Source organism: Furipterus horrens, unplaced genomic scaffold (genome assembly GCF_987537825.1).
Source record: "Furipterus horrens unplaced genomic scaffold, mFurHor1.1.pri manual_scaffold_1, whole genome shotgun sequence".
Taxonomy (NCBI): domain Eukaryota; kingdom Metazoa; phylum Chordata; class Mammalia; order Chiroptera; family Furipteridae; genus Furipterus; species Furipterus horrens.
The window spans coordinates 128,853,833-128,866,010 of record NW_028327171.1 but is presented as its reverse complement, the minus strand read 5'-3'; the positions used below and the strand labels follow the sequence as shown (position 1 = coordinate 128,866,010).

The following is a 12,178-nucleotide window of genomic DNA, read 5'->3' as shown; positions in this document are numbered from 1 at the left end:
TAATCTATAATACACAAATATATAAACATTTTATTTTAATAATACTCTTTATCACTTCAATTTAAATCATTCCATTATGAAAATGTCTTAACTGAAGAGAGAATATTTCTTCAAAACTCTAAATTAAGCAGAGCTTTATCAATTAAATTTACAGCAATACATCATTTAGAAATACATGATTCTTCATTTTACAGTATTTCCTCTTTAAAAATTTGTCATGGTTTGTCACAGATTTAAAATACAAGGCACCTAATGCTATGAAAGGATAATAAAGGATAATGTAGTGTAAGTGAACCACATCTTTTCTCAAATATGCTTTCCGAAGTCCAACCAAATTTGCATGAACATACTTCTACATAAATTAAAATTTTTTGTGTTAATTTGCAATATTCTACAAAAATCAAAAATATAATCTGTACCTATTATAGGCAGCTTAATTTAGCATTTTACCTGTAAGAAATACTGATCTATATACTAAATGATTTCTTAAAAACATTTTCATAATATAGTCCAGCATTTAACAAATAATAAGTGAGGATAGTCTCCAAAACATTAGGATTTTATCCCTTGATTAGTTCAAATTATTTCATTAGCTGAATTTCTTGAGATGTGTAAGGCAGGTTGGTCCTTTAGATGGGCTGTGGACTGAAACTTCCTATAACTATAGTGATATACACACAGCTACACAGCAAAGTACTTCATTATGAAAATGAAAAAAACCAATATGAGGAAAGTATACTTTAGAGTTCCAAAGAACTGAAACTGTTATTTTTCAGACTAGGCACAGAAACATTTTTCTCCAAAATCTTTCCAGAGATTGTCTCTTCGCTATATAATGTTCCATTGTCAAGCTGAAAACAAAACAAACACAAAATCATCATTAGGTAAAAACTGCTGTAGCTTTAATTTTCTATCATTTATATTTTAAAAAGAAAATTAACATTAAAATATATATCAAACACAGTATATGTCTATATAAATGATATATAATTGGATATTTGAATTTGAGGTGAATACTGAGAACTCATGAAAGTGAGTTCTAGAGCCATATCAAAGGCTTATATGCAATACTACTCAAAGATCATGCAGAAAGTTTAATCATGGCATATTTCACAATTACCCCCGTTGAAACAGACTCCTGCCCAACCTATCCTACTTTATTGTAGTACACTTTCTTTAGCCTTTACTATCTCCCCTTAACCAGCTCTCACTTCCAAAAATACTGAAACTTCCCCTGTGTAGGGGGTGTCCATGCATGTATGAGAATAATGCACACATACTAGGGAGGGAAAATGCTAAGTGACAACAATAAAAAGCCTTAAAGAATAACTGTGTGTATGTTTTTTAATTTAAAGATGTCAAATAAACACATATTTAGTTCCACTCTTTCCCAAAAACCTCAGTGAAAAAGGCAATAAAGGGGTTTTTAAAAAAGAAATAAACCGCATGGACAAAGAGAAGGGCAGAGAGAGGAAAACAGCAGCTAACACTTAGCGATAAAGAAATATGACCAGATAGTTCTCTAAAGTGAAGACTCAACTAAAAACAAGCAGATTGTTATAAACTTTATAGAAAAAGCAGTTAAGACACTCAGCTGTTTCCCCTTATTTTTCATAGATGGTGCTCTGCTCTGTCCCAGGAGAAAATTTGAGGTTTATTTCCTAAGAAAAGGTAGTAACTATGAGGGTCTCTGGATGGGGGAAATAAGCACAATCCTATATGGCTCAGGTAAAAGTAGTATTTGTATAGTCATAACAATGTAAATACTGATTATAACTCTATCCAAAATTATGCAACAACTATACTGGACTCATGAGGAGGAAGGAATGATACAGTTTTGGAAAACAGGCAAGTACAGTGGGAGCAGAGGACAGGGACACTTGAAAATAATCTATCTTCACTTACCATAGTGGGAAAATCAACTGAGTATGCCTAAAACTGAGAAATCAAGAAACAGAAATATAAGCATGGTACTTAAGAGTGTGAGGGAGAAAAATACCAAAAGACTTGACTCAAGAGTTTTAAGTGACTCCCGAGAATGGGAAAAGAATGAAAGCAGGATGGCTGGTGCAGAGTAGGAGTAGCTGCTTTGTATAAGGAATCTTGTAGAACTCTGAAATGAGGTTAGATATAACCAGCACAGCAGAGGGAAAAATGACTAATCACAGAAAAACACAAAACCAAGGCAATTAGCTTTATTTTAAATATGAATTTATCATGAAGTATTTACTGAAGCTTCAAGGTCAGTGTGATTGCAAGGAGCTGACAGGAGTTTTTCAATGTCCTAGGTCGGGAGGGGAGCCCCAGTTGCAATCTGGAAATATTTCTACCTAAATTGCCTAAAGTTATCTCAGAGGAAAGGGGCCTGAATCTCCAGACTTTCACTAATTGATTGTGATCTCTCATTCTAAATAAACAATTGCTTTCGTACCTGCAAAAGACATATGTCATATATATTTCAAGCATTCACTCAGTGAAATATAAAATATCAGGTACTTTGTCATGTAAGAAACATAAAAGGTAACATTTCTTGAAACGTTAAGTGAAAAAGCATAGTCAGAAAATAAGGATATACATTATAACAGTTATGGTAACACACACATGCACAGAAAGAGACTGACTATACACCAATGTATTACATTTTTTTCTGAATTTTATACTCGGAAAAAATTATGTTTCTGAAGTATGATCTTAGCATGAATAAAGGTGATAGTTAAAATTTGGAATCACTTAGTTTGGGTCAGGCACTAATATTGTACATACCTCAAATTTATGAAGTATTTAATACTTCTAACAATATTATGAAAGAGGTTCTATTATAACCCCATTTCACAAATAAGAAATTGAGGCACAGACATTAAGAACCTTATATAAAGTCACACAGCTAATACACGGAGAAACTAGAATTGAAATTTAGGCACTTTGACTCCATTAGCCTTTAAGCTGTATTGACTCTCAAACAAGTAATTATGGAAATTCATTTCTGTATTTAAGCAATACAAAAATCAGAACCTTAGTCAATGCTAATGCCAGCAAACATACAAACCTGGACTACTGACAACAGCTAACTAGTTCCATCCTCCTGAGAAACACCATGCATAGGAATAAACTCTCAAACAAGTAATTATGGAAATTCATTTCTGTATTTAAGCAATACAAAAATCAGAACCTTAGTCAATGCTAATGCCAGCAAACATACAAACCTGGACTACTGACAACAGCTAACTAGTTCCATCCTCCTGAGAAACACCATGCATAGGAATAAGGCTCTCACACTGTTCACTGTCTTCTGGAACCCTTTAAAACAAAACAATAGTTAAGAAGAGCTTTAGAGCTGAAAGGAACCCTTAAAAATGATCTCTTCAAATGTCTGAAGCTGTGTGGTCAGAACTAAGACTAGGGAAAAATTTCCCAATAACTTGTCCCAAGTCATTTTTATAACAGAATGTGAAAAGCTTTCTCTCTTGAAAAATATTGAAAAAAATTTAAGGCAATGTTATATTTTATTATGAATTTTATTCAAACCAATAAAAGTTTTCTACATTTAAATCTGTTATAGCAAACAGTAAAAACTTTGGTTTTACCTGTGAATCAAAATACTTTTTAAAAAAAGTAGTTGTGAAGAAAAAACTATCTTATCACCCAAATAATCTGAATAAATTATTTTAATTTTACCTGGCACAGTACATTTATAAATCTTCACAAAATCTCTAAAAGCTAGGCCAGCATATGATTCCCAGCTTATGTAACAAAAATTATCTTTTAAAAATATATATTATAACTACACCTACCTCTGAATTCGATGTTTTCTGCATATAAAGGCAAAAATTCTTCTGAGTCCCACCATCACAGGATCCCAATTATTATAATGGCATAGGAGAGTTACAATAAAAAAAGATAAAAACACAGGAACAGCGCCTGCAAAAAATAACCAAGAAAACTGCACCTAAAAATAAGAGATATGAGAAAAAACCCACAGTTATCATGAAGATAGTTTTCTCCTTTAATATAAGTTCTCCATTCAGGAAAAGATGCAGGAATAAAATAAAATACCAAGAAAATAATACTAAGCACTAACAATACATTACTAATAAATTATTATTAAATATAAAGATTCAGGACTTCAACATACTAACTACTTGCTTAAATTACCAACAAAAATATTTCTCACTTGGAAAACAGCCGAAAGGAAAGCCAGGAAGGCCCGCTTTTCATTTCTAGGCTAAGTATGCCAAGAACAGAACTATGAAACTTTAAGTTTTTGTGTTACACATCATGTTGTCCATGTTTTCTTTACTGATCACCGCTTTTTCTCAAGTTGAGCTCTCCCTTCAGTTGCTGAAGTCATTGTCAGAAACTCACATTAAACAAACATGTTATGCTCTAGTTGTGATATGTTGTGTTGTTCCAGTTCTTTTCGTGACAGTATTAAAAACAGATGAAACTCTTAACTGCAACTTTTATAAACCTTTTATTAACAATTGCAACAAACTCTAACCTTTACACTTAAAACAAGCTTGCTGTCTAGTAATAAATGAAAAAATTTAAAAGGAAATTATGACTAATTAAAGTAAAAACTATAAATTGAAACACTTTCCGACCCGCCAATCCATCATTGTATCAGAATTGTCAAGAAAGTGAAAATAAGAGATACCATAAAGTTACCGTAAAAAAAAAAAATCATTCTTCTCTCTTAGTAGTTTACCTTTACCACCTAGTTTCAATGAAGATAAAAAAAACATTCTGTAAGAGAAGCCTGAGCTGATGCACTACTACTGATACTTAGCTACAACACAATGATGGTTTGATTTCAAAATAATGACAAAAATAGCAACTCCAGTCTTTAAAATAGGGGAGAAAAACAGTGCTTGTCGTCTTAAAGGGTAAAAAAAAAACAACAAGGTTTAGAATCACATACAAGACTCCCTCTGGTGGGAAACATACACTATCTCATTTCATAGCACCATTAGAGCAAAGGGGTTTTTGTGAGAATAATGTTTTTATGAGGGACTCACAATGTGTAAGACATGAGTTATCACTGACAACTTTTAACACGCACCTCCTGCTTGTATGGTGCATACATACAGGCTGAGCAAGCCTAAGAACACCCAGGAAAGATCAGCCAGTAAGAGAAAATAAAAAGCCTTCATGTTCTCATAAAATTACTGGTATAACAAATTCTTCGAACATTTGCCAGCCTAATTAATAATCTAGAAAAACCATGATGCACTTAAAATGACCCAAGACCAGAAAAGTATGAAAAACTTAAGACTAATGAGTTAAAACTGGAGATCTAGTTGACAGAATGACTTCATGAATATTCAACTAAAAATCCCATTTTACAATTAAAGCAAACTCTATAAAAGTAGGTAAAACCCTAATGACTTTTAAAGGCAAATTTCACGTTTAACAATGCAGTTATGTGTTACCACATAATAAAAAAAACTTCTAATTTGATTTTCAAGAAGCTATAAAGACAACTTTTTAAAATCATTTAACATTTATTAACAAAGAAAATTGCCTACATAAACAAAAAAAATGTCTAATTCTTAAATATATCTGAATACAAATCTGAATACAATCAGGGATGGTGACTAATAATACAAAATATCATTTATAAATAGGTGAAAATAATCTCTTTGCTTTAAGCACAATAAGTATTATTAATAAATGCTAAAATTTCAGAAACTGTATATAAACATGGTTGGCTAATAGAATTAAAAAACCCCATGAAGGAGAAACAAGATGGCGGAGGAGTAAGTGGAAGCTACACTAACTTCCTCCTAGAACTAGTCTGGATTTACAATGTAATTTTGGAGAAATCATCTGGAATAACGAACCGAACACCAGCTGGAGAGAAGTCTTATAACCACGGAGAGACAGAAAAGGCCGCTACATCACAACGTGACCGGAATTCCAGAAGGAGAAGAAGAAGAGCAAGGGATAGAAAACCTCTTTGAAAAACTAATGACAGAAAACTTTCCTAACATGACGAGAGAAAGAGTCACGCAAGTCCAGGAAGCACAGAGGGTCCCAATGAAGATGAACCCCAACAGGCCCACTTCAAGACACATCATAATTAAAATGCCAACATTCAAAGACAAAGAGAGAATCCTAAAAGCAGCAAGAGAGAAACAACTAATAACATACAAGGGAGCTCCAATAAGGCTATCATCAGATTTCTCAGCAGAAACACTACAAGCCAGAAGGGAATGGCAAAAAATATTCCAAGCAATGAAAAACAAAGGCCTACAACCAAGAATACTCTACCCAGCAAGGCTTTCATTCAAAATGGAAGGTGAAATAAGGAGTTTCCAAGACAAAAGAAGGCTAAAAGAATACATCTCCACCAAACCAGCATTGCAAGAGATGCTAAAGGGTCTGCTTTAAGAAGATGAAGAAACAGAGAGACAGAGAGGAACACGAGTACAAAGGGGGAAAATGACAATGAATAAGTACTGAAAGAAAGAAGGAACTTCTACCATTTGCAACAACATGATTGGAACTAGAGAGAATTATGCTTAGCGAAATAAGCCAGGCAACAAAAGAAAATTACCTTATGCTGTCACCTGTTACAGGAAACTAATGAACAACACAAACAAATGAGCAAAATTGAACCAGAGGTATGTAAACAAGGAATAAACTAACAGTAACAAAGGGGGAGATGGGAGGGAGAGAAGGGGTAAGAAGGGGAAGGGTCTAGTCAAAGAACATGTATGAATGACCCATGGACATGGACAACTGGGTGGGGACTGACTGTGGGGGGGGGCAGGGTGCAGGGAAGCAAGAGGGGGAAAAAAAGTGAGACAACTGTAGTGGAAAAACAAACAAACAGAAAATTTTTTAGTGGGGGGGGGAATAAAAATATAAAGAATAGAAATGCAAGTTCAGTGAATATTAGAAGGACAAGGATTTTCCTTCCGATAAGACAGTCCTACAGATTTAGAGACTTGTATGTGGGTTATGTTACATAAATTAACATGTGTTTTCTGTTTTCAAAGGGCATAAGCCTACAATCTCATTACCTGAGTGATTATCTGTATGCATAGGCCTCACTTAATCCTGTCTGCATTGCTGCCTCCTGAGACTCAATGGTTTGGCTGAACTAAGTGGCTGGGTTGGTGAAGAACGGGGTGGTCTGTGGGCTTCACTTTAAAACTGGTTTCTCTTTTCTATCCTAATGGCTTGGACAGAAAAAGCCCAGAGGCCTGAGATGGGGGAAACCTAAAATATTTCCCTCAGTCCAAAATAAGTATAATGGGCAAAAGGGTTTTGGACAGGTGAGATGTACCTGGCACACCTTCCTCCAAAGAAGCCCTTCTTTTCCCTAATGTGGGACATTGAAAAATTAATACCTGTCTTTTGTCATCTAGTGGTTACGGATTAAATGATGTCCTTTAACCCTGTTGCCAAATCTGTTGCCTCCAGAATACAACAAGGATGCCAGCCTGTCAAACCAAGCATGCCGTTGTCCAGAGACAGCCAACCAACCTGGAGTCTGCACGATCCTTCCCCTTGTGGGAAGGCCACCCTCCCCTCCACATCCCCACTCTTATTAGGGATTTCTTGACCCACGGGTAGGTAGGACGACGACCATGTCCAGCTTGAAGCAGCTAGAGGAGCTCGAGACCTTCATCCATTGTCCTTTATAAGATTGTAAAGGGTCTTAAGTCTGAGAGGGAGGAATTGTTATTTTTTATTGTTAAAATATTTAACTAATTAATTAATTAATTTTAAAAAAAGAAGAAGAAGAATATATGAAAGGGTGAGGCGGGAGAGCTTGTATGTACGACCCATGGGCATGGACTTGGAGAGGGGATTGTTGGGGAAGGGGGGTGCTGGGCGGAGGGGAGCAAAGGGGAAAAAAAATTGGAACTATTGTAACAATATAATCAATAAAATATACTTAAAAAAAAAAAACAAACAAAACAAAAAAAAAAAAAAAAAAAACCCATGAAAATAGATTTCTCCTGTCATGCTTCTAGTACAGCTCCAGGGTATACCCTGCTACTTTTTTCAGAAGGTATCTTCCTATCCTCAATTCCCACGAGAGACTCAGCCTATTCACTTAAATTGTTGCCTAATAATAAACATAAAGACAATCAAGAAAAGACTACTTGGTTATGTTTTTCTAATTAATGACATATATGATTTTCCTTTTTCTTGTGTTTTGCCTTCATCTTAAAATATTCGATTAGGTGGAAGATGGTGGCGGGGTAAGTAGCTGTGTTGTCTGCTTGCTCCTATAGTGGAAAGCTTGGGAGACAGGGAGATGAGTGAGTGAGTACAAATTTCGGACAGCTCGAATGGGGAAGGGAGAGCGAGAGCGGAGTGGAAAAGGGCAGAAGGCTCACCAGCACTCTCGGGAGGAGTCGCTGGACCCACCAAGCCCCACACTCCTACCGCACCCCAGAGGGACAGCTGCAGAGGGACAGCTGCAGACCGGCTCACCGACCGGAATCTGCTTGGAGACTGCAGCCTACTGTGGGCACGGGGACCAGCGGAGTCCCGTAGGGAAACAAAAGAAAGGTTTCTGTGAAACAGCCAGAAGTGTGGGAGGACAGCGAGCAGCCCAGACTGTGGGAAGCTGTATGATCTGAATCTGGGTGGAGATCCCCCAAACAGGCAGGTCTGGGATCGCGACCCCACACCCCGGGTGCGCGCATCGAAGCGCCACTTAAAAGAGAGGAGCTGAACTGGGCCGGGAGAGCTGCGATAGAAACACAGTCTGGGTCCAAGCTCCAGACCGGCGTGCAGGGCGCGCAGCCGAACCGTGAGACTGCAAGTGACCCAGAACATGGGAAGTTGTGTGAACTGAGTCTGGTGCTGGTGGAACCACATACCGGACACGCGCATACATCGCGGTGCCACTGATCAGAAAAGAGTAGAATTGGGCTGGGAAAAGTGCGTTAGAAACACGGTCTCGGTCAGGGCCCAAAGCCGGCGGGCAGAGCACGCGGGTGAACGGTGAGGCGCTGCTGGCCAGGGATAGAGCCCGGTGCTGCAGCTTGGAACACAGAGACTTCTTGGGAGGAGGAGCGGAGGCAGGATCCGAGGCAGGGCAGGGACCAGGAACATGTGCACTGGTGCGCAAACAGAACAGCATTACTAGAGAAGCTTGAGGACTGCTGGAGGGCGCTGCAGGACAAGTGGGGAGAGACCCAACTCTGCAGGCCCCTGAGTGAGAGAAAAGCAGCCACAGAAACCAGCCAGAGCTCTTCACAGACAGCCAGCCAGAAAAAAATTTGAAACGCATGTAATTTTGACCAGGTGTGGATCCAGAAAAAGAAGATTGCACACAAAGGCTGAACTGAGTAAAAACTTTCTTTTTAATTTTAATTTTTTTATAAATATTTTTTTCTTTAAACTATCTCTTTAATCTGTTTCATACCATCTCTCCCTCCCATCCTTCATCTTTAATTTTTGTGTTTGTCTGTTTTGCTTAGCCTCCCCTTCACACTAAATATATAGCATATAACTACTATATAAATCTAATACTATACACTACCACTTTCTTATTTTATCCTGCATTCTTCCCTCTTTCTTTTTTTTAATGTGTTTTATTGATTATACTGTTACAGTTGTCCCAGTTTCCCTTCCCTCTGCTCCCCTCCACCCGGTGGCCCCCCTCCCTCCAGTTGTCCCCTCCTTTTAGTCCATGTCCATTAGTTGTGCATATAGTTCTTCTCAGCCTCTTCCTATCTTCTCCATTCCCTCCTACTATGCTTCTTAATTCCTGCACCATCTCTCTCCCTCTCCCCCTTCCCCCTCCCTGCTGACCTCCCCCCAATATGCTCCCCATACCTATAGTTCTTTTTCTACTCTCCTTGCCTATTTAGTTTGCCTTTGTTTCAATTTCCTAGCTTCTGTTGTTTCTTGTGATAGAGTTCTCATTTTAGTGTTCATAGTTTTGATCCTCCTTTTTCTAAACCAGTCCCTTTAACATCTCATATAATAGTGGTTTGGATCTAATGAACTCCTTCAGTTTTATTTTGTCCTGGAAGCACTTTCTCTGCCCTTCTATTCTGAATGACAATTTCGCTGGATAGAGTATTCGTGGTTGTAGGTTTTGGATTTTCATTACTTTGAATATTTCTTGCCAGTCCCTTCTTGCCTGTAGGGTCTCCCTTGAGAAGTCAGCTGATAGTCTAATTGGGACCCCTTTGTACATGATTCTTTTCTTCTCTCTTGCTGCTTTTAAGATTCTCTCTTTAACTTTTGACATTTTGATTATAATGTGTCTTGGAGTGGTTCTCCCTGGGTCCAGTTTTTTTGGAACTCTCTGTGCTTCCTGGACCTGTAAGTCTATTTCCTTCCCCAAGTTTGGGAAGTTCTGCTTTATTATATTTTCACTTAATTTTTCTATTTCTAGTTCATCTTCTTCGCCCTCTGGCAAATCAATTATTCTTATGTTTGGTCTTTTATAGCTGTCCCAGAGGTTTCTGATCCTCTCCTCATTTTCTTTGTTTCCCGTTTCCTCTCTCTGCACTGGTTGACTGTTTGTTTCTTCTCTATGGTCCGGTTTGTTGATTTGAACTCTGGATTTTATTTCCTCACCAGTGTTTTTCAATCCTTTCTCATCTTTTTCCAAATCTTTTGTTAATTCTGTAAGCCACCTGATAACAATGGCCTGAACTGAGCCTCCGACAGGTTTCTTATTTGTTCATCTGTCAGATTCTTCATCTGTTGCCTAGGGAGCTGCGCCACGGGGATTTCTATAGTTGTCTGCCTCATTTTGTTTTCTTGGGCCGGCTATAGGGGGCAGTGCCTGTGTACTTCGTCACAACCCAGCGACCGGCGGCAATCCGCAACCTTTTTCGCTGTGCTGTGGCGCTTTGTTGTCACTGCCCAGTGACCGGTGGCGATCCACAACCTATTTTGCAGTGCTGTGGCGCTTTGTGTGGGGGCGGGTGTCCAAGATGGATTCCTGCCATTATTCTGCTAGGAGACCGGGATCCATCCTCCTGCCCTCTGGGCCTCACTGTTGGAGGTGATGTGGTGGCTGCTTTTCCCAGCGCTGGGGTCGCGAGCTGCCGGAGTTCGACTGCAGCTGGGATTGCTCTCCCTGCCGTTGTCCCTGGTGCTACCGCAAACAGCACCGCCCAATTCGCTCTTCTTACCTGCCAGGAGAGCGCCGCTGGTTTATAACTTTGTATGTTGGGCTTCAGTGTAGTTTTATTTTCTGGAATTTCTAGTTATCTTTTGTTTTGAAGTAGTTGTATTCCTCTCTAGTTGTAGAGGGAGACCAAGCGTGTCCGTCTAAGCCTCCATCTTGGTCGGCTCTCTTTTTTTTATTAACATACAATGTAAATATTACTGTCTTGCATAGTCTTGACACTACTTGCTACTATTATTACTCTATCATCTCCTAAAGTATAATAGCCCTAACCTCTCTACATTTATATTAATACTGGCTCATTTGATGCTGATAGTGGGAATAGAGGGTGGGGATATTTTTGAGGGTGTGGGTTTCTTGCCTGGGCTGTGTGTTTATGTTTTTAACAACATCTCCACAAAAGAACTCAAGACAAGGTGGGCAGAGAGACTCTCAATCAACTAGCCAGACGGAAGGTCCCAACAAAGAGTAACGGAACTATAACCAGACAGCATAATCAAAAAACGTAAAGAGTATCCCAAGAACATCAGGCTCAGGAGAACAAAGAGACTGCACCACTGAAACCCCCAGATCTCCTATAAAGAATCTCATACCACAAAGGCAGAAAATCAAAGCAGACAAATCCAAAAAACAAAAACAAACAAGAAGAATCCAACAAGGGAAGACACAGAAACAACCTCCCAATGAAAGGAAAAGAGGAGTCCCCAGAAAGAGAGGTAGATGGAATAGACATAACCCAAATGTCAGACATGGAATTCAAAATAATGGTGATGAAGAAGCTCAATATACTCGACAACTTCAAAGATACCTACGACAATCTCCAAGGAAATCACCAACAGCTCCAAGAAAATTATAAGGAAGTTGCAGAGAACTACACCAGCATAAAAAGGACATAGAAACTATTAACAAGAACCAGGAAGAAATGAAGAATACAATCTCTGAACTAAAAAACACAGTAAAATCAATCAAAAGCAGGCTAAATGAGGCAGAGGATCGGATTACTGAGTTAGAGGACAATGTAGAAAAAATTCCCAGACAATACAACAAAATGAAAAAAGAATG

At 38.3% G+C, this 12,178-nt stretch overlaps 1 protein-coding gene across 3 annotated transcripts in view; it reads right to left on the bottom strand.

Moving 5' to 3' along the window:
- The window catches only part of SLC35F5 (solute carrier family 35 member F5), a 52,730-nt gene continuing 40,552 nt past the window's right edge, over nt 1–12,178 (bottom strand). For 2 of the 3 annotated variants that reach the window (XM_090279407.1, XM_090279409.1), the window contains 2 exons: nt 3,792–3,946; nt 3,195–3,297 (listed from right to left, as the gene is read on the bottom strand). In XM_090279407.1, the coding sequence (XP_090135533.1) occupies nt 3,222–3,297; nt 3,792–3,946 (231 nt within the window). In that variant the 3' untranslated portion in view covers nt 3,195–3,221. Of the gene's footprint in view, nt 852–3,194; nt 3,298–3,791; nt 3,947–12,178 lie in introns of those variants that run through there. The other variant, XM_090279411.1, reaches the window with a different exon arrangement.